The 26,480-nt window shown below is 38.7% G+C and overlaps 2 protein-coding genes across 2 annotated transcripts in view; one reads left to right on the forward strand and one right to left on the reverse strand.

Moving 5' to 3' along the window:
- BCAR3 (breast cancer anti-estrogen resistance 3) overlaps positions 1-4,222 on the forward strand; it is a 51,152-nt gene extending 46,930 nt beyond the window's left edge. Inside the window, exons 7-11 of the mRNA XM_010019747.1 lie at positions 220-335; positions 1,134-1,305; positions 1,490-1,613; positions 2,496-2,708; positions 3,848-4,222. Coding sequence (XP_010018049.1) covers positions 220-335; positions 1,134-1,305; positions 1,490-1,613; positions 2,496-2,708; positions 3,848-4,035 — 813 coding nt within the window. The 3' untranslated portion in view covers positions 4,036-4,222. The remainder of the gene's footprint in view (positions 1-219; positions 336-1,133; positions 1,306-1,489; positions 1,614-2,495; positions 2,709-3,847) is intronic.
- A 2,968-nt stretch (positions 4,223-7,190) lies between these two features.
- FNBP1L (formin binding protein 1-like) overlaps positions 7,191-26,480 on the reverse strand; it is a 30,315-nt gene continuing 11,025 nt past the window's right edge. Inside the window, exons 4-15 of the mRNA XM_010019757.1 lie at positions 24,032-24,179; positions 23,589-23,651; positions 21,981-22,085; positions 21,325-21,453; positions 19,119-19,265; positions 18,131-18,334; positions 10,915-11,024; positions 10,175-10,307; positions 9,628-9,722; positions 9,057-9,205; positions 8,510-8,668; positions 7,191-7,442 (exon numbers count right to left, since the gene is read on the reverse strand). Coding sequence (XP_010018059.1) covers positions 7,435-7,442; positions 8,510-8,668; positions 9,057-9,205; positions 9,628-9,722; positions 10,175-10,307; positions 10,915-11,024; positions 18,131-18,334; positions 19,119-19,265; positions 21,325-21,453; positions 21,981-22,085; positions 23,589-23,651; positions 24,032-24,179 — 1,450 coding nt within the window. The 3' untranslated portion in view covers positions 7,191-7,434. The remainder of the gene's footprint in view (positions 7,443-8,509; positions 8,669-9,056; positions 9,206-9,627; positions 9,723-10,174; positions 10,308-10,914; positions 11,025-18,130; positions 18,335-19,118; positions 19,266-21,324; positions 21,454-21,980; positions 22,086-23,588; positions 23,652-24,031; positions 24,180-26,480) is intronic.

Below are 26,480 nucleotides of genomic sequence, written 5' to 3' on the forward strand. Positions count from 1 at the left end.
TCTTTTAAGGAATGAAGGTGGCAAAGCAAATGTTGGTCTTCTTGTGTAAGGCACAGAAAGTGCATAAGTTAATCAAGTTTTAATTAGATAACTGTATTACAGTGTTGGATGCTGTGCACTTATCTGTGTGCCCTGCACTAACCTGGAGGACTTCTATGTGGCTGGGGGGCGTTGAAGTAAATGAGTTTCAAATCACATGCAGGTCTTTGCCCTTGGCAGGTGGCAAGGATAGTGGAAGTATCTGAAGAGATGAGGAGGCTTATGGGAGTGAACTCTGGGCTGGAACTGATCACCTTGCCTTACGGACATCAACTGCGCCTTGACCTCATTGAAAGGTAAATGTTCCTGTTACTCATTTCCAGGGCAGATGGCCAGAAGATCAGAGCATTGCCACATTGTACTCTGCTTCCTCAGAGTGCTCGTCTGCACGTTGTCTGAATTCATGTGTACAGAGGGCAAGTTAGAGATATGGCATAGAACTGCTTTTCGCATAGGAAACATTTCTTAAGGTCCTGGGGCAAATCCATGCCTGTAATAGAGGGAAAGCGAAATTGTCATGAAAGCAGGGTCCCTAGAGCTGCTGAACACCTTCAGCTCTCCTTTAAGAGCTCAGAATCTATCTGAATGTGTGTTTGTGGAAGAAATTGCAGGCAACAGCCTTCTGCAGTTGGAGAAGAGGCTAGAGGAGCTAGTAAAGTAAAAAACTATCAGCAAAGCTGCTTCTAAAATCTCTGCGCAAGTTAAAGGGGAACAATTAGGGGTCTAGGTTTTCTGCTGCTCTGATTCAGATCTCAGTAGTTTGGTTGCTGAAATTTAGGTGGAAGGTCCCAGGATTTGAGTGCAGAGGACAAAATGGAGTTGGGGCAATTTTCCCAGAAGTGTTCATTCATTCATTGCTTGAGCAGAATTTTGTATACTAATAATATTTCAGGAAATCTTACTATATTTATTTTAAACACCAGTGTATATCTGTTCCATATAATCACATTACTGCTCTTGATACAAAGATGTTGGCAAGATTAAGTTTGCTGGGCACACCAAGATACTGAAATACACCTTTGAACAAATTTTCCTGAACACATGTGCAGCATAATGCATTATTTAGTAATTGGCATAAATTGTTTCATTTACAGGCACAATACCATGGCAATAGGAATAGCTGTGGATATCCTGGGTTGCACAGGAACAGTAGAGGATAGAGCGGCAACATTAAACAGGATTATCCAAGTCGCAGTGGAGCTGAAGGACTCACTGGGGGATTTGTATGGATTTTCTGCCATTATGAAAGCTCTGGAAATGCCGCAGGTAAAAACCCTGTTTCTCTTTATTTTCCAAACCATGGAGGAGTTTGATAGTTTGTTTATTTTCATTTATGCAATTTCTTCAAGACTAGAGAGCTCTTCAGAACCAACTTCATCACTAGCAGGGTGCTGTTCCTGTGAATTGCTGTGGCGTCACTAACAGGTATTCTCTCATTTTGTATGAACAGGTCACTAGGTTAGAACAAACCTGGACCTCTCTGAGACATCGTTATACCCAGACTGCCATTATGTATGAAAAACAGCTGAAGCCATTTAGCAAAGCTTTGCATGAAGGACAAGATGAGTGGAACAGTGAGTATGAGTGACACTGGTTTCTATCTATCTGGCCTTTTAACTCCTCACTACTCATTTCCTGTGTAGGGAGATGAAGCAGCTGCTGTTTGGATAGCTGTGCATCACATGTTAGAAGGACTATGTGAACTTATAGAAGGAAACAGTCTGCCAAACAAACAGCCTGTGCTTGTGTGGATGTACCCATGCAGAATATAGCATCCTTCTCAAACCTATACTCCCTCTTTGTGGAGCAGAAACTGAAACACTCTGCATCACTTTGCCTCAAAAACAGGAAAAAAATCTCCTTTCTTCCTCAGAGGAGAGTTATTTTTAGCAGATTTTGCTTTTTATTTGCTTTGCCTATTGGATCAGAGGATGAATCCTCGAATACAAAGAATGGGTTAGTCAGAGGATTCCTCTGAATACAGGTTCTGAGATCAGGATCTGAGATCTGAGCGGATTCCTCTGAGATCAGGTTCTCCTGCATCAATTCTATGCAGCTCTTGTCTTCAAAGCAGTGCGAGGCAGAGAATAACACTTCTCTAAGAGAATGAGTACAGAAAGAAAATGTCAGCCTCACGGAATTTATTGGAATGATGCAGATTTTAAATGTGTTTTAAATCTCTGTGCCACTGTCTAGTAATTCAGCAGAGCACCCTCCTGTAACAAATCCAGTTTTTCAACACTAACTTGGCCTGGCCGCCTCCCCCAGCCAGTGCACTGGAAACTGGTAGGACTGGTGTTATCTGTCTATCTATCTGAGGTAAGGTGTTAATTTGGAAGATGGAAGAAAAAGAGTAGTTTCCAACTTTGAAGAGAATACTGCAGTTACATTACTTTCTTCAATTAGCAATTTCATAATGTCTGATGATATGATTAACTTGTTGCTCTCTATCCCAGAGACCACCAGCACTCCACAGAACAATGTGACCGTGCCACTGCTGATGCCTCTCATTACCTTGATGGAAAGACAGGCTGTCATTTTCGAAGGGATGGACCTGTGGGAAAGCAGTGACCAAAGCTGTGAGATAATGCTCAAGCACTTGGCCACGGCTCGTCAGATAGCACAGAACGCAGAAATGTACAGCCTGACTGCACAGCGGATGCTGGAAGGTAGGGAGCAGCGTAGGAGAAACTGCAGCACCTTGACGCAAAGGGGTTATGTCTGGAGAATAAGGTCTCTGCCTAAGTGCCACCAATAGTCCAAGAAATTCTTTTCCTCTTTCATGGGAGCTGAGATAGTAGCAAATGTCCTGCAGGGAACTCAATCTGAGGACAACATCAATATTGCTTAAATGTGGACTGTTTGTTAGTTAATTATTAATTAATCATTGCAGCTCTCCAGTAAGCAACGGAGCATGTTTTTACTAAACAAAAATCAAAGTTCTCATGACTTACTTAATGTGCTTGACCCTTCTAGCAGCTGACCAGAAGTACAGTAAGGACTGAGGATAGCTTCTTTTCTTGTATAGTTTCAAATCCCTACTCTGGTTTTTGCAAATAAACCACCACTTATCATAGTAAGTTTTTTTACAGCAGTGCAAAATGCAGCACTGAGATCTTGACCTCTCGCAGTCAGAAAGCAGCAATGTGTTCAACATGTGATTCTGTATTTTAAACTTTCAGTGAAACTGTTAGAGGAGGGGAGGGAACTACTGATTTCTAAACAGATTATTTATTTACTGTGTCATCAGTCAGTGAATGATCCCTTTAAACTGGTAGGCTAGCCCTGTAACGTGGTCTTACAGCTTTTTGTATTATTTCCCAGTTAGAATGTTTTAATACTGCCTAGGATTTAAGGGCATTGGCTTCTTAACATTAAAATTAAGCAAATGGTGTAAATACAAGAATAGATTAAGTATGTGACATTGCAGAAAATTTGTTGTATAATACTCTTTTAATGAATATAAATCACTGTACATAGAATTGTCAATTAAAGTATATCTTTATGCAAGTAGTAAGTATACAGCAGTAATTGGATTTAGGGTCAGGCTATAATGACAATTTCAGACCATTAGACCTGAGCCAAGGGATAGCCTGTGCAAGTGTCCCTAAAGCATTTGTGAGCTATAGAATATCACAAATGGAAAGGACTGTCACTTGTTTAAAAATCACTTGTTAAATCACTGTGCAGAAGGAATCCAGCACGCTAAGGCTTATCTTATTTGGAAGGAATAGATTTTAAAAGCCATTTCTTCTGAATAGAATTCTTGCCTGATGGGGACATTGTGTGATTCTTTTTTCCTTACTAGGTTTTCAGCCAGATGAAGAAATGAGTGAAATCTTCAAGACAGAATTTCAAATGAGATTGCTCTGGGGCAGCAAAGGAGCACAAGTTAATCAGAATGAAAGATATGAGAAATTCAGCCAGATTTTAACTGCACTTTCCCGAAAATTGGAACCTCCCCCAGTGAAGCAGGTGGAACAATTAAGTATATAAGACTCTGTAAACACTATTTAAATGATATACTTGAAATATACTTGGTTTTCTTTTAGCAATTTGATACAGCACAAACTTCTTGCATTTCACAAGATGTTTAGACCTTTTAACTGCAACTTGTTTTAAAACTACTGATTTCTAAACAGATTATTTATTTACTGTGTCATCAAGTCAGTGAGTGATCCCTGTAAACAACAGGTAGGTTAGCCCTCTAAGGTGGTCTTACAACTTTTTGTATTTCCCAGTTAGAATGTTTTAATACTGCCTAGGATTTAAGGGGCATTGGCTTCTTAACATTAAAATAAAGCAAACAGTGTAAATACAAGAATAGATTAAGTATGTGACATTGCAGAAAATTTGTTGTATAATATTCTTTTAATGAATATAAATCACTGTACATAGAATTGTGAATTAAAGTGTATCTTTATGCAAAATAATTTGCATATTTGCAGAATGCAGAAATAGTGCAAGTTGCAGAAATCATATTTTATCTGTGACCACAAGAGAAGGCTCAACTGTCATTGTTCCTGTGAAGGTACAAAATGAGTTGTATATGTGTTGAGACAACTTACTTACTTTTTGTTTAAGACAGCATCTGTAGTACTTTGGCTTTTGCTGGAGCCTACATAAAAGAGCTACGCTGCCAGGAATGAATGATGAAATGGCAAGAAGAAACAATCCAGATAATTAAAATGCTTTCAGATATGAGTAAATGTGAGTGTATGAATGCATTAAACTTGCTTCGTTTACTGAGGTAAATGGTAAGTAGTACTTTTTTTTAAATAGATGAAGGCAAAGCATAAGCTGTTAGCACTTTTCACAGGAAATCAGCGTGCATGGTGTTTACATAAAGAGTGCTCTAGCAGCAAATTCCACTGTATCACATACAAAACTGGTGTATAAGCATTATTCTCAGAAGTTATATTAATGTTTAAGCAAGAACTATGGTTAGAGCTGCATGTGCTCATTATTAAGTCTATTTCTGGAGAGAGATACTCCTTTTACAGCATTTGAAAGTATTTGAGCAGGCTCACAACACAGCCAACAACCAAAATGGCATGATCTGTTCCCCCCATGTACAATCATCACAGCAGAGGTTCTACTACCATAACAAGAGGTTACAGACCTCACGCTGGAAGTCTTTAACAGAAGACAAATGGGGAAGCTAATTACTTAGACCATGAAAAGATTTTTTTATTCCATGAAAATATTCTCAACAGAGAACACTATTTTTAAACAAAGCATTAACATTTAGGAAATCAACATGTGCACAAAAAAGGATTAAAAATTACTGGAAAATGTAAGATTCTTTAAGACAACTCACGTTCAGAATTTTAGAAGTGATTTGTAACTAGCTGTGCAAGTACAAATGTTTTTTTCCTATGTTTAATAACCCTCATACAAGTTGCACTATCCCTCTTGAAAGCAACCTGCCTCCAAAGGAAGCAAATCCTGGTTTTAGAAAAACAAACAGTAGCGTGAAAAGAACATTTAGTCCTTTACCAGGAAGCATTATTACTGACCTGCAAGGCTGTTAGCCAGGCAAACCCCAGGCCCTTTAGCAGAAAATACACAGATCACATTTCCTCCTTTTCTCTGACTTTAAAATAAAAACACTAGAATTTAAAACAAAACAAAACCCCAAAACAAAAACAAAAATTCCCATCCCAACAAACCCCCAACCCCTCAAAAAACTACCTAAGTAGTTTTGTCAGTATTGAGTAATGTCACATTATTATATAAATAACCCTGTATACAAGCTCCAAAAATCTAAACTTTAGAGTTTAATAGCCCCCATAATACACTAGGTCAAGCTGTGTAATAGTGGTATACATAACAAAAGGAATAAACCTCTACACAAGTCACTCAAATTCAGTCTTACTGGTAGTACAGTTCCTACTAACACTGAAATTAAAGTCCAGCACTGCTGCATCCAACTATTGCTTCAGACCCCAGGAAAGCTGGATGTTTTGATTCTGATTTAATTTCCCCAAACAATCAGCAGGTGGCTGGGTTGACAAGCTTGCTTTGATACAAGTATCCCTCCCCCCAACATCGCTAGTCTAATTCTTACCACCCCAGTAAATCAGATACGGTGTATTTATTAATAGAACCACAAATGGGAGGCAAGACAACATAAGCAATAGGGGCACTGCAGACAACTATATTTACACGTATAAACATATCCAAATTTCAATTGTTTACAAGTAAAAGTGCACATAGATCATTAACGAAGTATCACTCAAATTTCAACTGGTCCATACAATGAAGCATCACCTGGAAATGGACTAAGCACTGCAGTAATTAAAATTGGAACTTCATAGTGAAAAACTAAAAGACAGTTTCCATAAAAATATTTTAAAAAAATATTAAAAGTCAAATGAAGAGATAGATACACATTTCAATGTATCAAATTCATGATGCACCATGTATCCAGTAAAGTAGAGCTCTAGAAAACGCCTACCGTGGCTACCTCAGCAGCTGCAGCACTGTGAAAAGAGCTGAGACACAAAGCCCTTTGTGGGATACTGTAAGTAGTAGTGTTGGCAAACAACAGATTTAGGCACTCTAGTTTAAGGCAGCATTTGAATGGCAAGTGGTTGACTTCTGAAAACAGTCGTTAGCTCATAGTGGTGAATCGCTCTGGACATGTTCCAGGTTTTCAGTGCTCACAACAGGTTACTGAAGTGCTGGAGATGGACCACAGTTCTAGGAGTTTCTCTTGATTGCATTGTAGGCTAGAGCCAAGATGTATCATTTCCCCAAACCAACACAAATACATACGGTCTCTTATCAGTTACGCCAAAAACTGGAATGTAATGATGATTGCAGTGGTATAGTTATAGCAGCATACATGGATACTGGGATGGAACTCTAGTGCTGAAGATAGTTGAAGAAAATGATTTGTTACAAAATAAGACAAGCAATGATGGCAAAGTATTACGCAGACATGCCCGACTGTCCTAGGCATGCAGGAGGAGGTTAACGGCGAGCATGGAGGTGGCACAGGCAGACTGATAACTGACTTATGGTTCTAAATGATTGCCAGTTGAGTTGAAAAGAGCGTAATTGAGATATAACCAAGATATAGCACAAGCTAAAATATAGTTTGTGCATCTGGGACAACCTCAGACAATGAAAATAAAGCAATTTCAGGAGCAGAAGCCTTTTTACTCTGGGAATGGCACTCTATTTTCCTGCGCAAATTGAAGAATTTGTATTACCATTCTTACCTATGTATGGAGATGCTACGATGTTAGTGACTAAATGTATGTCTGCATGCATTCATGCAACTAGCTTTTCCCCTTGGGCCTCCCAGTCTAGAACCCCACCCCCCCACCCCCCAGCAGCTGCATGTAACCTCCTTCAAGATCTCGCCCATTTTCTCAGAAACCCGCTTCAGGAACCTGCAGTCCAAGAGGAAAAAGAAAAGAACACAGTTACTGAAGGCCTTTAGAAGACAGAGAAGCGTGCTCGGTTCTAACAGGCCGTTCTCAGTGGCTACACATCAGCCTTGTACTTAATTCCACAAACTCTGGTTAGAAACACGAGCCACAGCTTTTAGATTAGCTTTTTTTTTTCCACCCTAGTAATCAAGTAGTGCAATGCCACTTCCAACCCTCAGAGAGGGGAATTGCTGTACATTTAAGACTGATTTCAAACTAAACATGATGCAATTCAAGCACTTAAGTTTACAGGCACAGATTAAGAATATAACATGATTCTATTTCAGGAGCAGAGAAGAGGTTTCAGTAAGACATCAAGCATTACACATGGTCTTTTTCTTTCTTTGTTGCTCAAGGTGTCTAGAGTTAAAACAATGGAGTTGAGTCCAATACACAACATTCTACATTACCAGTGCTGAAAAGGAAAGAGAGGCAGGTCAGTGGACTTTCTGTCCTCCTTAATAATAATGTTTTTTCCTGAGTATTTTTGTTGAGCTTTCAGAATCAGAAAACATTTTCCTGTTTAAGAAGTTAAAGCTGCCAAGTATTTGCTAAGGAAGGAAATTAATAATTTTCAGTAACTGAGTTCAGTAAGTTCTTAGAGGAAAAAACCCTCTGTTTCAAGCATCTAGTTTAAGCCATAAAAATAGGAATGGTAAATCTTGGGAGATCTTTAAAACTAAGTAATTTTTCAGTTCTCTATAAAAACAAAGTATTTTACAGAATAAGCAGGAATTAGGTCTTTTGCAGTTTGATAGCTCAACTGGATTTAGTGGTTTGTAAAGCAGGAACTGTAGTAGATCAGTTAAAGCAGAAGACATTGGTCAGAATTACAGACCAGTGTAAGATATGTAATTTAGTGTGCTCATCTCTGGAAAAAAATACAGCAAACTCACATTGCAAACAGACCACTGCTGATACCACAATGCTTTCCATGAACCTGTGTAACTTACTATTTTTTCACTATTTTCCCTGGGGAATGTACAACTGAAAGCTGACAGTTTATTGTTAGATATAAGTTACTGCACCTTTGCTGTTTTTCTCTAGCGTTACATCTATATATGATGTTGGCACATAGCCTTCCTCTCCATTATGTCTTCGAGCTCTTGTCCACCCATCTCCTTTGTCCTCCTCAATAATGTACAGAACCTCCCCTTCTTTCATTGCCAGAGTGCCTTCATTATGACCTGGGAAAAACAAGAAGCCAAGAAGTTTCAAGGTTCAGACAGAATTTCAAGTCATCTTTTTCCCAGGGCAGTTTCCAGATTATATATATATAAACAGGAAAACGCAAGTATCTATGCAAGAGAACGTATGGTCAAGCAGGCTTACAGACAAAAATCTAGTCTGAATGTAAAGCTGAATATTTGCCAATAGCTGTGCTAATACTTATCTTAAAACAGCACAAGAGCACTGCTTGTGAATTCAAGTGATTTGTAAAGCATTTCCACTAATCTCATAAGCAACTAGTTGCTCATACAGTTGATTTACTTTAAAGCATTTTACCTGTATTCTCCATAAGAAATAATCCATGCCCTGCAGCCAAGGAATGGCGGTGCATGCTGTGAACCTTACCATCAAAGGGATATATTGCCTTGCAATGTCCTATAGCTGGTAATGGATCATCATCTTCAAACTCATCATCAAACTCATTGGGTTGCACATGTTGCTGTGGTGGGCCTCGAACCTCCTGATTGGCATCATCCGTGTAACTGCCTTCAGGGCTATAATGCAACAGTTGGAGTGTGAGGAGTCTGAAGAGTTCTCGGGTCTAGAACTCAGAACACACGTGCATCACACAAGGGCAGCAGAGTGGACAGCACTCTGGGAACACCCATTTGCAGATTCTGTATGTACTGCTGGAGGTGATTTTCTGAAAATAACCAACCTAGCAAAGGATTGGACTGAATTCTGCTACAAAAACAAATGTAAATTTGACAATAAGCAATTGAATCGTAGACAATGGAATCAGACAGCTTAAAAAAGCTATTTCTTGAGTGGGTGTTTCGATCAGACTATTAAGATCTTCCTTTAGAAGGATATAAACTTTCAGCGGATAAGTTACAACCATCACCTACTGTTAACTATCAAAGAGGCATACTCATTCTAGCATAAGAGATAAAAGTAGTAGAGATAAAATAGTGACCTCTCTCTGCCCTGTGTTACAAGGTGGTTGATATCACTGCTGTGCCGCCTGTCACTTCTGGCTGCTACTTTACCTTCAACTTCAGAGAGCCAGGCCTTGGGGAAAAAAGACAAAATTGGTGTCAAAGAAAACTTGATTCTAAACCAGCAAAAACCATTTAATACACACACTTAACTGCATACAGCCACACACAGACTGCATTCACAGGGTCTCATAATTACTTCACCTATCCCTCATGCTTAAGCCCATACTCCATAGTCTTCAGGAGAAGAATAATCTTTAATCACATACAAATTTCAGAATAAGTGAATATTAAGAAATTCTTCCAAAAAGTAAAGCTTCTGTAAACTTCTGAACAGTTTACATCTTTAATAACGTACATCCTTAGCTGGCTGAATATACTCCAAAATAGGGCACCCCACAATCACATCAGAAGCACTTTCTTAATTCAGGTAGTTTCTCCGGGTGCTGTATTTACAAACCTATATAGTAAACTACAACTTTGCCATTCATTTACATTTTCCAAGGAATTGTTTTAGAATCTCACCTCATTCTTGTGTATTTCCATCCGAAGACGGTCCATGTTGCTCATAGTCTCAGTTAATTTTGGTTGCAAACTGCTTGGATCGCCCATCTGGGGATTTTTTTCATAAACATCCTTCATCTTGATGAGGGCATCTCTATAAAGATAGAAAACCCAACAATGCTTATTACATATATCAGTACTGGTTCATTGAAGTTCAAATAATGCTTTATGTGTATGAGCTCCTGACCCATGATTAGGTTGGACTACGCATGGACACAAGGAACTACTGCTCCCACACCACAACCAAGTCCTTTTCCCATTCTGTCATCTTAGCACCGCCTGCCTCTTCAGTCATGGACAAGCACACTAGGATACCAACCATTGCCTCTTCTCTATCCAGTCTTGTTACTGTTTCCCATATTGTTTGTTACACACAATCTCCTAAATAGGAATAACATTCTGTTCTTAAGGCACTAAGTTGCAGCTCACTTGCTCAACAGACCTATGCACTGATCTTTATATTTCTATGCATTATTTTAGAGCCAGAGCTCCCTACGTGACATCAGGATCAAAATGTGTCTTACAGCAAAGCAAAAGGAGGCAATGCTAACAGAACTTATCTACAATAAACCACAAAGCAAAAAATGCTTTCTAATAGCCTGGGCTAGTATATTCTCTCCTACCTTCTGAGTACTGTTGGCTTAGGTAGGAGACTTAAAAAGAAACAGAGACCCATGACAAAGCTCAAAAAATTCACTCACTTTTGGTCTGTTTCCTTCTGTAGTTCTCTGTTAAGTTCGTCAATTCTCTGTTGCAGCTTCTTGCGTCTTTGTTCTGGAGGGAGGTGGCTGAAGTCTTCTAGTGCAGGGCCCTGCAAGTAGAAACGCTATTAAACAAGTGACACGCACACATCTGGAGTGCTGAACTGACATACCCACACACGGACAGCGTTCACTGGAAGCAGAATGGACCTTCTTCAAACCCCTACTTGACACACAGCTCTACAACAGACCCCAACAGAAGAAACACATGTTCTTGCTGCCAGGCGTCATCATTCATTCAAGGTTCTCAGTGCCTTCTGAAACAGTTGGCTCATGGATGTAGCTCAAAATGGGGAGACTTAATTATTTTTCTGAAAAGCTGAGCCATGTGCCTCCTATTACATCCACTGCACTTAAAGCAGATTTAGAAAGAATACAATTCCCTACTAGAGAGTAATTTTAGACAGAACAAAAATCTAAGATGTTTATGTAATAATACTACTAATGATAATATGTATATATAATTGATTCATTCTCTGGAGTGTGTCTTCTATAGCAATTTGGATGCTATGGTAAGAAAAATACTGGATCTTTGTTCCAAAGTACTAGTCTAGTTCTCTTCTGGAAGTTCAGCAATCTGGCTAGGAAACACACTAGATGCATTTCACCTAGAGTCAAATTAGTTCACAGAGCACAGAAAAAGCCTTTGTAACATTTTTCCTTACTAATCTCAATCAAAACTTGCTCAAATATTCCAAGGCACCTTTTTCATTCTAAAAAATAATGTTTCAGGTAGGGGTAAAAAACCCTCTTACTTCCCAAACTTGATTATTTACTTGCCAAACCAAACTGGACAGTGGTGCTTTGGTCAAGAAGAAACTTGACAGAAACATGGCTGTTGAGATTCTGACACAGGCAGTCTTAGGCTCAGGTGCCAAGTTTCCACCACCCCCTCTTAACATCCTCTTGTCCCTCATCTTCTTGGTTCTTTTGCACTTGTAAAGTCGCCATCTCACTGCTTATTAAGAAGGGACAAGATACCACAAAAGGAGGGAAATCAAGACATGATGGATCCAAAATAAGTCTTTCTTTCCAGAGAAAAAAGAATAAAATCCTTTCAGGTGCTTTTGCACACTACGAAGGAACAAGATAACCACCACCTCTGTAACATTCTTCCTCACAGGTCAGTTAAAACTGCAGCATCCTACAGCAGTAATCAGAAGGACAGAAGGTTTTTGTGAATTTTTACTGAACTACTCCGCAAAACAACAATATTAAGGTGTGGTTTTCATTTCATGGAACAGCTTTCTAGGATTTCTAAGCATAAAGGATCATCTGCCCTGCAATTTCTTGGTTAAATCCCAAGGAATGAGTTTTGCAGTATTCAATATTTCTCCTTTAAGCCAGTTTGTAGTCTCTTCATATATAGCTATTTGATGCAGCTTTAACAATTTTCCTGACAAAGCAAAATCACTCAGTATTTCCATCATGACCAACTGGTCAACCCTAAAATTCCAATATGACAGATTTAGTTGCAGCCAGATCACAAGACTAATTGTGTTATATTAAGCATGGATGATTGAGAAGACTGTGTGCATGAGTGGGACATCTGAAGATGTATTTTAACACCTGACTTAAAGCAGTTATGATATGGAAACACTTTCAAAAGGTTACTTTCATGCTATCTTAGCAGAAGTACAGCAGACAGATCAGCACACGGGCTTACCATCTTCACCGACCACTGCACAGTTCATTTGAAAACAGAAAGAAACGGGAAATTATTCACATGCAATGACCAGTTCCTAAAAATGTATCTTTAAAATATTACTTAAAATTTTAGTTCATAAAAACCACACTGTACTATGAGCACAAGAAAAGCAAAATACAATGATCAGAAATGCACTTCTGCTGTAAGAATTACCAATTAAAAGAATTACTAAGTAATAATGGGTAGTTTAACTTACAAAATTCTGAATTTAACTTCATTAAACTACTTTTGCATTTCAGTGTTCTGAATAATTATTAAAGAAATTCTAATGTAGGAGAAGAAACAAACACACAGCCAACACTGCACAAAATAGCAGAATTTGATGATGATGAAGGACTGATCAGCCATATACAGGTAATTTGTTAATTATAGCTAACAATCCACTACCACTGCTTTTACAAACCTAATTTCTACAGTGTATTTATTATCACAGTAGAACCACAACAAAGATCTTTCTGAAAACAGCATCCTAGGTCACTGCTGCTATCCTAGAAACGGTCTAGTCCAGATAAAAATAGAGACATTTAAAGAGTTAAGACTTTATCCTTAAAGGAAGCAACAAAAATGGGGGACGCCAGAGGTCGTACCTTGGGTTGAGCATTCACAGCATTCTGAAGACCTGCCATGCTTTCACTGACTTTAGATAACCCTTTCCAGAGGAACACTGGGCAGCTAAACCTCTCTGACATAATTTCTGACCCTCAGCCAGTGCTGCTGACTGGGGCACACACACTAAATCATCATTTCTAGCAATGAGCAAAGTAAAGCACCTTCAGATGATACTTTGGTAGAAACCTCAGCAAAGTCCAAAGATGTAAAATAAGAGAATAAACTTCTTGTTCCATTTAGAAAGGGTCTTCCAGGAAAACATAAGTGAGGTTCACATATTCCTGTTGACGATGCATCTACTCGGGTATTGGATGGCACTGAGCACAGACCTCTACCAAGCACTAATGCTGTCTGGAAATGTTACAGTTTCAATGGATAACAAGCAAGCATGTAACAGCAGCGCTAATGAAACCACTTATGCTTGCTTACACTAACCTGTTCTACAGCTACTGTTGCTTCTTTCCCTGTACATCAGGATAGGAAAATCTAAGGCGTGAAGCACAGAATGAGGGCAGCCTTACTTGTGATCTTCAGTGCCTTGAAGTGGAATCTTGTACTGGGCATGTTCAACAGAACAGCCAGCACACTCACACATTAGCCTCTTGGACATCATTTCCCAGGGACAAAAGTGAGGAAAACAACATCATATAGTAGCCACTAATAAGCACTGAATCAAGACACATTGTAAACATAAGACTGAGCAATGATACAAAAAGAACTACTAGAATTACAGTATCCATTTAGTTTGAACAGGCACTCGATACATGATCATGCCATGTCTGCTGAAGGGCTCTCAAGGAGATTCAGAATATGTAAGTGTTCATCCTGAAGATTTACAGAGATTAGCTATTTAACCCTGTGGGATATTTGAGTTAATCCTGATTTGTAGGATACTGGTGACCCTTTCTAATTATATGGAAATCTATTCTGTATTAACTCATTTTTACAACATGAACAATTACCTTTAAGAACGAAAACAAATTTAAAGATAGGGTTTCATTTTCCATTAGCATTCTGTAGTTGTTGGGAGATGATCTTTTGCTTCAGTAGGAGGTTTAAGAACTGTTGTATTACAGGTGTTGATTTGTGAGCCAGGAATCAATACATGTAGTGATCAGCAAAAGGAAGTATAGTCAAGACCTCAGCCATTTCAACAACTCTCTTACCCCTCACTGAGTACTAAAAGAGGAACGTTCTCTTTGTGACCAGCACAAATTATGAGATAAATGACTCAGAAGGAGAGAGACTGTCCTCCATAAATGCTTAAAGGAACACAAGAACCTTCTAGAAAATGGTGGTTGTAGAAAGGCTATTTCCAAGGCATGTGGGGACCTGAAATAAGATGCCACAACATGATTTAAAGAAAGTTCTAAGTGTAACTCATTACATTTCAGAACGACAGCAAAGGAGCCTCTAAATCATGACTTCACTGCAACATAACACTGCTGTACTTTGATCTCCATGTTACATCAGCAGTAGTCAACCATTCTTTGCACATGAGACAGCAAGTCAATATTGTTCTCAAATTTGAATTATATATAATTCAAAGGCATCCAACGATTTGGATCAATAAATATAATAGAATGTACAGAAATTGGGCAGCCTATACTGCCTGCACTGCATAACAGCAGCATGCCAGCACATTTATCACCAGTAGTACAAGTGTTGCTAGGCAACCACTCAACATTTCCCTTTGTATTGTCTCCCAAATTCTATTTGCAGAATATGCCACTATAAATTAGTAAATGAATCGATACATCTCAGAAGGTGGCATTTGGCAGTAATATTTCAGTAATTTTACCCCAAAGAGCCTTGCACAAAGAACAACGTATTCATCAGAAACTGCATTAAAATTGCATGATACCAAAAAATCGCTATTTCAAAATCTGAAGCACGCTGTGTGCTATAGCACTGGATGTATAAAACAAGTGAAATTCCTCCCTTCTCGGTTCAGAGTCTTGTGCTCAACTCCTATTACTACAATTAGAAGTCAGCAAATAAGACATGTGCTCTGTCAGATGTTTTTTTGTGGTGACTATACACCCAATGATAAATTACTGCAAAATGTGTTACATGATGGTAGGAAAACATTTGTGAATGTGAACAACGATGAAGAAAGGTATCAAACACATGCTGAGCACCCTCTTTATAACACCTTCCTTTTAGGCACAAGTATGTGGAATGCCATTAGGAGTATTTTGTTTTGTATTTAACTTGTTGGTAACTTCAGTGCAACGTGAAACAAAGAATCCCAAAAGTGACCTTACAGCACAGTGTTACTTTTAACAAAGCGAGCCTTATAAGGAGGGTGAAGAGCATGAGAAAAGCCACATCACAAACACACGGCTCATAGCCCATCATGCATTTCAACTTGTCATCAAACTTACCCCTCTTTTGAGGCTTCTGAAAGAAGGAATTCTGGGCTTCCCTGTTTTTATGTCACTCATGCAATAATGCACTGGTTCAATGGAGAATATGGGATACTGGGACCCATTAGAAGTACTGGATGTGTATAAACTAGTAGGGGTTAGGGGTGGGGACTGTGGCTAATGTGGAAATAAAGAAAGCAATAAATAAGCCAAATGTTCATAGTGATTTTAAAATGAAAAGTCTGTCTTACAAAAATAAGATTTCCATCCAACACAGAAACAGCTCATAACGTTCCAGACATATTTACGCTATAACTGTACTGGTTTTAAAAAGGGCTTCTGTCATGAAGTCACCTTCAGAGTTACAGGTTGGTGCAGAGAATGAAGGAATACTCAAAAAGGGCTTTGGACTCAACCTTTCCAAGAGATTCTAACAAGATCCCCACGCTACCTGTCTCTTGAAACAGGAAGTTCTGCCTTTCCCATCTTTATTTACAGCCATTCTGGAAGCCTGTGTGTTCCTGCTCACTGTTTCTCCCTACATTTCTATGAACCCTACCAGGGGAGCTGAAATAGAAACATTAGGTACCTCTATGGAGATGACTCCGAGTCTTCTCCGTCTCTGTAGTCAAGCTGGACTGACACATGGCTGCGTGGAGTTCTTAACAGAACTTCCTCCACTTTCTTCCCTCCCATTTTTCAGATTGCTTCTCTCATTTTGTGTGTCTGATACCTGTGCTATTTCCTCTGCTGCACAAATTGTTCCCTTTCTGAAAGACTTGTCTTTGACAACATCAAAAATAGGTAAACACATATCTCAAAGTCAAGACCACCCATAGTTCCAGCTGAATGAAGGCCCAAAGGCCACCATGAGTACACCAGCTACAATAAACCCCATATTTTTATATTAGCTAGCTTGAAAATGCATTTTAAAACCTTTAACTAGTATCTGGAATTAAATATGTATCTCCTGATCAGTATTTTGCTCCCAGCTGCTGTTTAGTAGAGCACTTATCCATCCTCCCCAAAAACAGGTGGAAAAAAAAAGGGACAGAATATTCCATTTCCTCCAGGTCCTTACAGAAGAGATACATATTGTATTTATAAACACATGTACATCTGTAATTCCATACAGAAAACAGGAAGGCTGACTCTGAGTGCTACATACAAAGGGAATAAACTGGGGAGAAAAAAAGACCAAGGGCAGCCCTACCAGCTTGCTTCAGCTGTCATCAGACATGGGGATTTCTTACAGCTACAGTAAAAGCCAAGGTCCAGACTGAAAACTAATGTGTATTTCCATAGCTTCCCTCTCCAAAACTGAGACGTGTCTTGTTGTCAAACTGAACAGGCTGATCTCATCCCCTCTGCAGCCAAATGCAGTAAGTATGCTAATGCACTGATGCATTTAGGCCATTATCAGTTGTTAATTAAACTGCATGGAAAGTAAAGAGTTTTCACTTTAAGACACAGCTGCAGTTGCATAATACACTGAGGAGGGAATAAGGAATCGGCAATATCCTTTCAGTGAAAATCTGCTTTCTTGGAATACTATCAAGTGGAAAGGAAGTCCTACCACTAGCAAGCTCCAAGAATAGTTTCCTAAAATAAATGGCAGAAACTGACTTGGAGCATTAAAATACCCTCATAGAAATTTGTGGGAATCATTAAAATGACTCACTGATACACTCCAATACTAAATAGAGACCTAGCATAAGATTTAAATATGTAGATGCTTCACTATTAATTTATATAGCTAATGGAAGTATTGATAACCTTTTGTTATTCCATGAAGGCATCTGGCACAGAAAGTGTTAGCTGAAACTCAGAACAATACAAAAAAGGCCTGAGTTCTCTGCTTTCCATTTTTTCTTGAGCACAGCAGTATTTTTACCTACTCCCTGGCAATATTTTCTCTGGGACTTTCACCTGTACAGAACTTCAACAGTATGTTTTCTCAATGAGGTATTACACATTTTAGTGGCTGCAGACAAACCTCATTTTCAAAGCTAGCAGCAGATATAATAAAGATCTGTACAACACTCCTATATATAAACATCTACAAGACATGACATTTAGAAGGGGGTAGCTTTCTGTAGTCTGCCCAATTTTAAAGCCCCCCCCCCTTATTTTTACATTCACAATTAACACCTTTCCTATTCAACTGCAGAAGGTCTTTACAGAATCTTAGAAACATTACAGAAAGAAGAAGCCACTTTTATCAATAACTATTAAAAACATTCCCAGGCACAAATTACTAGGAGAAAAATTAGACAACTTCCCCCAGTGACTACTTGATTGTAATGTGGTAAGTGTCCAACCCCACTCATACCTTCAGATCTCCTTACAAGTATTTTAGGAGGCACTGGCAGGCGAGGGGAAGGTTATTTAAAAATAGCTAAGTTGCTGCTTCCATGCACTCTAGATCCTCACATTTTAGTTTTCCAAATAATAAGTTCTTAATTGTTACCTTTGGCTTCTTTCCAAATAGCCACAGCTTTCCTTTCGATTTGCCCACTGTAGTTTTTGTATCAATTCTCATTCCTTCCTGCTTTGGTGTACTGATGGTTCCATCAGAGATAGTTCTGTAAATATTCTGACTGTAATCTTCAAATGGAAAATCTCCAGGAGGTTCAAAACCAGATTTGAAGCAGTCTATCACTAGTTGAGAGTCCTAAACACAGGACATTGAGTTTAAAACAAGAGAACAAGCAAACCCATCAACAATCGAAAAGGAAAACATGGAGACATAAGTTTCCCTTTAATTGCAGAGCTGCACAGATGGGAAGGTGAGAGAGAGAGCTCAGAATGCATGCTTCTGGAGAGAACATATGTTCCTTTTCTCAGTAGTGTTACCATGAGTGTAGATCAAAGCATACCCTGCTCTTCAGCATCCAGTAAATACTCCCCAAGGATAAACCTCAAGGGTTATCCCAAATTTAAAACAGGACACGCTTTAGGGCCAAACCACTACTCCACCTTCTAATCCTTCAACATTAGCACTGAAATGAAGAAACTAGATATAGTAAGATAGAATAGGGAAGAACCTGTATTAGAAGGAGGAAGTACTAAGTTCCAATAGCAGCAAATCAAACAGGACACAGAATGCTATTTTGTTAACTGAACACCCTTTTTTATGGTTGAATGCTACATGCTGGAGAAAATGCCAACCGTGTTGGTATTCCAGGATAATCAAATACTGTGTCCAAAATCACATACAGTGAGACAGTGTCTATGACCTTCAGATCACAAGAAAGCAACAGCGCAGGAAGAGAACAAACAACAAAAGTGGAAGTGAGCATTTGGGCTAAAACTGAAGTCACAACACTTTTAAAACAGACAAATATTTGACAACAGAAAGATAAACGGAGAGGGTAAGTCCATCCTTTCCCTCTCCACAGTTTCCATATCAGTTAGATTGCTCATGCACATTTGGGAAGTTGCTCAATTCTACTTACTCTGTGTTCATCAACTGATTTGGCTGCAAGGATCATCCCTTCTAAACATTTAGAGATAATTGGAATAACCTTGCGCTCAGAGTCAGCAAAGCCTTTGTAGCACTCACTGAGTTTGATAGTCCTTCTTTCATCCATTTCTTGAAGTTGCTGCAAGCACAAAGTCAGATAAAAGAATGCTTTTATTTGCAGATTCCTCCACTCCTCCACCCCAGTCCTGATACACGCAGTCACTGTGGTCACCACTGTGTAGGACACAGTTCCTCTGCCTTCCAAGTGCTTTTATTTGCTTAACGAAACGGAACTTAAGTTTAAAACCAAGTACTTTCAGACACAGACTTAAGATGCACAGAACAGAAATTACGAAGTCTTGATATGTTATATATATTGATATATATACTCTTTGTTGAACATGTGCTGTGTCTGCAGCCACCAATTTAGTTCAGACCTTCTGTTTCATGAAAAAAATTACAGTAAAGAAATTCTACATCCCCTCACTCTCTTATTCAAGTCCCAAATAAATTCTCTATTTATTTATGAATTTATTTATAAACAGCTCTATCTTGCTTTTATTTTTATACTTCCCAGTAAGTATTAACGAATGGAAAATCAGGAAAAATCAGAAATATTATGTGTGATTTGGACACGCTCTTTGATTTGAAATACAAACCACTTCCTTTAGAAGTGTGCAACAAAATAAAAAATACATTCAGATTTGTAATAAAAGTCTATTGGAACACAACAAAAAAGAATAAATGGGAGAGTAATATTATGAATATTTCTCATAACAAAAGTCCTGGACCTTTCACCTAATTAAAGGTAGAAAAAACAACAGTACACATGTCAATAGGTTATCAAAAATGGGATAAGAAGTTGGACCTTTCCTGTATCTGCTCTAGCAATGGCAGATGTCTCAAACAACATCCAATTTCAGCTCTCCAAAACAAAGCAACAACCCAGTCACGCTAAATCCCTCTCCCAGGGTTTTCTCACAGAAAGTTACCAAATACCTGCAAGGAAATAATAAAGATGTATTCCCAAGAGGAAGCAGGACCAGGCCTTTCTGCTTGTACTGGAGGTTTAAAAAGCCCTAAGTAATATCTTACAATGATAATGGATTCGAACCCTGGAGAAGTAAGGGCAATAAAACATAAGTCTGGCCCAAACTACAGACAAAGATGATCACACTGTTTCTCCTGGGAGCTGACTGCAATTCCTCCCTCAGTGTGCTAATGCTAGATCTACTGCGGTGCTGCCTAACAGTTCAAGTACTAGAAAATTCTTTCATAAGCCAAGACCATTTTGTCTTGTGAATCCCAGACCTGCTGATAAGCGTGTTTCAAAACTGTGAACTCCCTTGTGCTCCTGGCACACATCAAGCACTCTTAGGTTGGTGCACCTTCAAATAACGTCAGCATTTTCACTTTATTTTTCCTCATTCCATGTCTCGGAGTCAGTTTCTATGGTCACAGTATTGTCCCAAATGGCTGAATGTCAACACCAACACTTCTGAACTGTCCCCCACCTGACACCCCCCAACTGCTTTACTTAAAACTAGTTTTGCAAGGTCCCTATCTGTGAAAGAATCTTAAAAAAATAAAAATAGTTACACAAAGCCCCTCAAGAAACCTGCTTTTCAGGTGCAAAGTGTGGATCTAATTTGAGCTTTAAGGGTTTTTTTCTTGTTCAGAGAGTTCTGTGAATTGCTGGTAGCCTCGATGGAGCAATGACAGGGGGGACTACTTCTGCATCTGATCCACCCATTTTACATCTATCTGCACATGATACACATCAAGCCACAGAGTCCCCGTTACCTGTGTGCTTTCCTCCATCTCTGCCAGAGTCAAATCATTCACACGCACACACAAATATCAAGAGAGCTAATGACCAAATCTTATTATAATGATTACTTTAAATGTTTGCTCTCACCTGGATGTCTGAAATGTTTGTTTTACCATAGCTCTTCAGCAGTATTTAAACAAAAAGACTATAAACCAGAAAATCTTCAATCGAAAATGCAGCACTATTTTCATTACAAGTCTTAGCATGATTACTGTAAGCAGTGTCTGGTGATAAAACACAGCTGCATCAAGACTCTGCTGATTTCTTGATAGAGTGATCCGCTAAAATCCCCCAAATAAAGTTCTAAATTTTAAAATCTCCTTCTCCCTTGGAAGATCAGACATACTTTCTCTGTTAATTACTTTACCTTATAAATCTGAGGAATGACAATGTAGTAGTGTTTGTGCTGTTCCCCATTAAAATTCTGTAGTTGTGCAGCATATTCATTTTTGTTTTCATCAGCCATATGTGTGCGCAGGTTTAACTGTTGCTTAGCCTGGGAGGAAAGTGTTATCAGTTCAAACATGTCTTGTGTTTTTCAGCTACATACAGCATTATTTTACTAACTATGCAAAAACACTCATCAGAAGTCATCAGAACTGACCGCCTTATAATTGAAATGAAAAGAACATGGAAGTTCATCTATACTGACAGTCTACAGATCTAATTGTTACATACGATACAGAGCCATGACCAGTTTAGCTCCCTTAACCACGTTGCTAAAGCACGTATCCTAAAAATCACAGAAGTGACCAAACATACGTATCACAAGATCCCAAATACCACTAAGCCTTGTGGTATGTGTTGAGATGACACCATCTCAAGAGCCTCACCTTGAGACTAATGAAACGTACTCCCTCTGTGCTGTCCTTTTATTGGAACACTGATTTTGCACATAATATGCAAGCATATTGTAGACACAATTCTATATACTCAAAGACTGTTGTTCCAGCTCTGATGATAAACAGGCAAATAAAGTACTTTTATAATAAAGAGAGAGTAAAGAAACAGCACCGCTCTCACCTTCTCAACATCGGCTTTTGTCGCGTTGGTGTCGTTGTCCAGTCTTTCGTAGCTCTGCTGCGCCTTCTCTGCCTCCCTGCATTCTCTCTCAAATTTCTTTTTGCTCTACAAAAGCCACAAATTTATTGCTTCAACAGCCACTATCCATCCCCTTTTGGTTCTGTACAGTAATTCTGAATTCTAAATATCAAAGCTTCCATATAAATATCTTAAATCCACTAAGTACCTTTAAGTAAATACATTGTTCTCACAGCAAGTAAGTCTCAAACCTTTTCAACTTTTCTATTTAAAGCTTATTTCCTTTGAAATACCAGCAAGGAAACAAGTGTAAATATGCTCTATCAAAACACGAAATAATCTATTAGAAAGATCCACAGGTTATTATGAACAGACAAGTCCACTTTCCAGCCTGACTTCAATAATCTGAATAAGGGGGGGGGGAGGTCGCAAAAAATTTCTTTAACCTGGGCTTGTATGAGTAAAATTTTCAAGTTCCCTTCTTCAGTGATCCATTTTAATTGAATAAATCCAACTAAACTATTTTTCACAAGTTCTTAGTATATGCATCATCATCAGTATTCACACCAAGCGGTGTAGCTGTAAGCAGCACAGACAACAGTATTCAAGGTACTTGATGTTCAACACATCCGCTGTTGTCAAGACAACTGCTGTAGGAAAAACTACTGCAGCTCCCGAAGTTGGTATCTCTAGAGACAAACCAGCAATACAGCCTCTGTGAACGCTGCTCTCCTGCTTCAGGGCCACGTCAGGCAATGGAGGTTAATGTGTCCCTGACAGGCTGTATGCATTTAAAAGACTGATTTTGCACTCAAGTACATACATTGCACACAACACAACTGGTAGTTTGAGGTGAAAACTACCAAATCCGCTTCTTTTCTGATCCTCTGGCCACGAATTAAACTCTAGCATGACACTGAAGCCAGGTATTGCTTATCTGGGAGCACAACAACAAAATCGAAATCCACCTCTCCAGTATTGCCTCACAATAATCTGGATTAAAGATGTAAGAAATTTCTAAGACACAGAACCAGCAGAGTATCAGAATGCATCTTGAAAACACTTGGTTGAATTTTATATCTCCATATCTTCAAAAGAATGTCTCTCCAGAAAAAGGAGGTTATAGTCTGTTCTAGAGACATTCACTTCCTGTATTTCTCTGTTAAAAAGTATGAGGGTATGATAGTCAATAGTAATATTCTTGATGAGACCTCACGGAACAAGCCCATACAGTGACTTAAGGTTTTATCTTCATATAAATATACTGTCATTATTAATGGCTCTCTAAACAAGAAGTAGCCTGTGGAGAAGCAACCGAAGTCATCTGTACCCCTGGTAAAACCAGATTCCTTTTGGCTGGATAAAAGCCAAGGTTTCACTCAAACATACGCAGTAGAAGCTGTTTACAGATCTTTTCTAACCAGGGAGCTACAAATATATTGAACTGTATTTTGGATGTTCTTAAGTCTGATTTGGACTTTCGGTAACATATCTAAAAACTGAAATCTAAGCAAGACACATGACAACAGTCCATTTACAGACTGTATATCATTAACTTCAACAGGATAAAACAGCGAAACGCAAACTCACATTATCCATCTGTTTCCAGCACATGTCCAAATACTGCTGAGCCTTTCGCCCTTCCTGAAGATGCTAAAAATACCACAGGTAAGTTTACTTTACGTACCTTTTTTGTCGTATTTCCATTAGTTAGTCTCTGCTCTGGCTGACACACTACGATGTGCAGTATGTCCTGCAGGTTACCAGTACTCTTTGGAAGACATTACTCATCATGTAACAACAGTATCACAAATGAAAATTACACTGGCAAGAACATTACTAATAAGCACTCTCAAGATCTTAAAGTTTATAACTGTAGTAAATCAGTACATAAAAATACTGAGTAACTTTAAATATGTGCTTTATAAATTACAGAACCTACTGACAGGTTCATTACCCTGGGTAAATGAACACAGCGATGCAATAAAAGACACATACATTTTGAGATCATCAATTGAAAAGATAGAAATTACCATTTTCCTCTCAGTTTTTAGATCATGAGAGTATCTCATCAATTCTCCGTACACTCTGTGTCCCATTTCTTCCGCAACTACTTCTCGTTGTCCTGCATAGTCATTCAGCTCATTAAGGATGTTAAAAAACGCAATACATGATGTAAACCTGACGGAAAGCACACACACACATGAACACATACACAAAAAGTGAGACAGTTTGTTTAAACGGAGTTCTTTTAGTACAGTCTGTACTCTGATTAAATAAGTTAAAAGAAACCCTCGTACGTATTTCACAATAAACCTTATCTTACTGGTAACTGAATTACAGCATAAACGCAAGTTGGGAAAGCCTGCGTTAAGCCTAGCATTTACTGTATGTTGCAATGTCTCTTCAAATACATTTTATAAGAGCATGGGTTATTGTGGATGGAAAAGAAAGAAGAAGAATACTACCTGGAAAGCCCTGTAGTATAGTGGTATCTCCTAAGCTGCCAACATAGAGGCCTGAGCCTGGGAATGGATACATACGTCCCTAAGGCTTGGAGGCTGAACTTGCGGCAGAGGTGATGTGCTTGGTAGTCTTGAGGGTGGAACATGCCAATCATACCACTCATATGCATCCCGATGGATGATCTACAGAACAAGCTTTGCTACCAGCTCTGGAGACAGCTGCCTGTTTGCCTGCCCACCTCTTGGCTGGAAGTAAGGTGCCACTATGGCTGGCACTGAAAAGGGGGGGGAAGAGGAGGGGCAAAGGGTAGAAAGTGTGTGTGGAAGGGAAGAAAGAAAAACAAACACAGGCACCACATTAAAATATACATCTTTTTCTCTTAACTGTGGAATACTGCCATCTCCATAGGCTTGGCTCTGGGGAATTCAAATGCCACCCCAACACTAGAAATCCTATTCCCTGTGGTCCAGGACCTTTAAACAGTCAAAAGAGCAAGAGGAAACCCAAGTGTGAATTCTCAGGCACTCTGCCCAGCATGTGCTCTGGCTAAAACCTGAAACTTGCCCCTTTCTTTAGAGTAATCTCTAAAGAAAAAAAGTATTGTGCATTTCCTACATAAATTAAAGAAAGGCTACTGACACCAACAGCTGAACAAGCACCGCTCTGACAGATAATCAAAGTAGTTTAGCACAAATTGCTCCTCCGCAGATAGACATTCACTTATTTTGTCTCTGGAGTCAAAGCAAGCCAGCAGTTTCAGGACTCTGGTCAAAAACATGCCAACCTTGCGTACACTGACTTCTCAATATACAAACGTACATTTGCACTGCCATGCACTGAAAGACTCTACTAAACTAAGCAAAAACCGCAGCCTGAGGACACATCATTGGTTTTGTATTAAAAAATACTTAATTGCTTGTCTATAAAAAACCCACCAGACTGTCCACAGCACACTGAGCTGCTGCTTTCACACTTCCAGCTAGCTTAAGATCCAGCTGGAACAGAGCAAGTCCAACGTGCTGTGTTTACTACTTTAAAACACTAATGTAAGTAAGTTGAGGTCATGCTTGAAGATTCCAAGAGAACCTTCAGCAGCCAAGCGGAGTCTTTTTTTTGTCTTGGTCAATTAAATACTTAATCTTAAAAAAGAAAAAAACACAACCTCCCCCCCAACAACAAAACAACCAACAAAAACCAAGCCACCAAAAAAACACCGAAACAAAGAAAACCCAAAACAAGCAAAAAAATGAAGCAACAACAACAAACAAAAGAACCCCCCCCCTCAAAACAAACCCCACAACCCAAAACACCAAACTGCAACTAAGCAAACAAAACCACCACCTGGAGCCACAAGCAAATGAAACAAAACACCACAACAAAAAACCAATCAAAAAACCACCCAAACAAAACAAACAACAAACAAAACCCCAAACAAAAACCAAAAAAGAAAAAAAAACAAAAAAACAATCAAAAACAAGCCCAAAAAACAAAACCAAAGCAAACAGAAAACAAAACAACAAAAAAAAACCAAACAAAAACCACACAAAATAAAAACAATTGACCCCCTCCCCTAAAAACAACAAAAAAACCCAAGCAGGAAACAAAAAACAAAAAAGGAACAAAAAAAAAGAAAACCCAACAAAAAAACAAAAAAAAAGAAACAAAACAAAAAGAAACAAAAAAAACAATCAACAAAATAAAGCCCCTGCAAAACAAAACCAAAAACCACTCCCAAAAAATCAACCCACCCCAAAACCAAAAACAAACAAAAAAATCGATATAACAAAAACCAAAACTACAAAAAACCCAACAAAAACAACAACAAAAAACCCCAAAACAAAAACCACAAATGAAAAACAAACAAAACCCCCCTAAAAACAAAAAAGAAAAACAAAAACCAAAGGGAAATAAAAACAAAAAAAGCACAAACAAAAACCCAGACAAAAAACCAAACAAAAATCCCCAAATATAAAAAAATCGACCCCCCCAAAAAACAAACCAAAAAACCCCCACAAA

The sequence above is a fragment of the Nestor notabilis genome, unplaced genomic scaffold, assembly GCF_000696875.1.
Source record: "Nestor notabilis isolate BGI_N333 unplaced genomic scaffold, ASM69687v1 scaffold11510, whole genome shotgun sequence".
Classification (NCBI taxonomy): Eukaryota; Metazoa; Chordata; class Aves; order Psittaciformes; family Psittacidae; genus Nestor; species Nestor notabilis.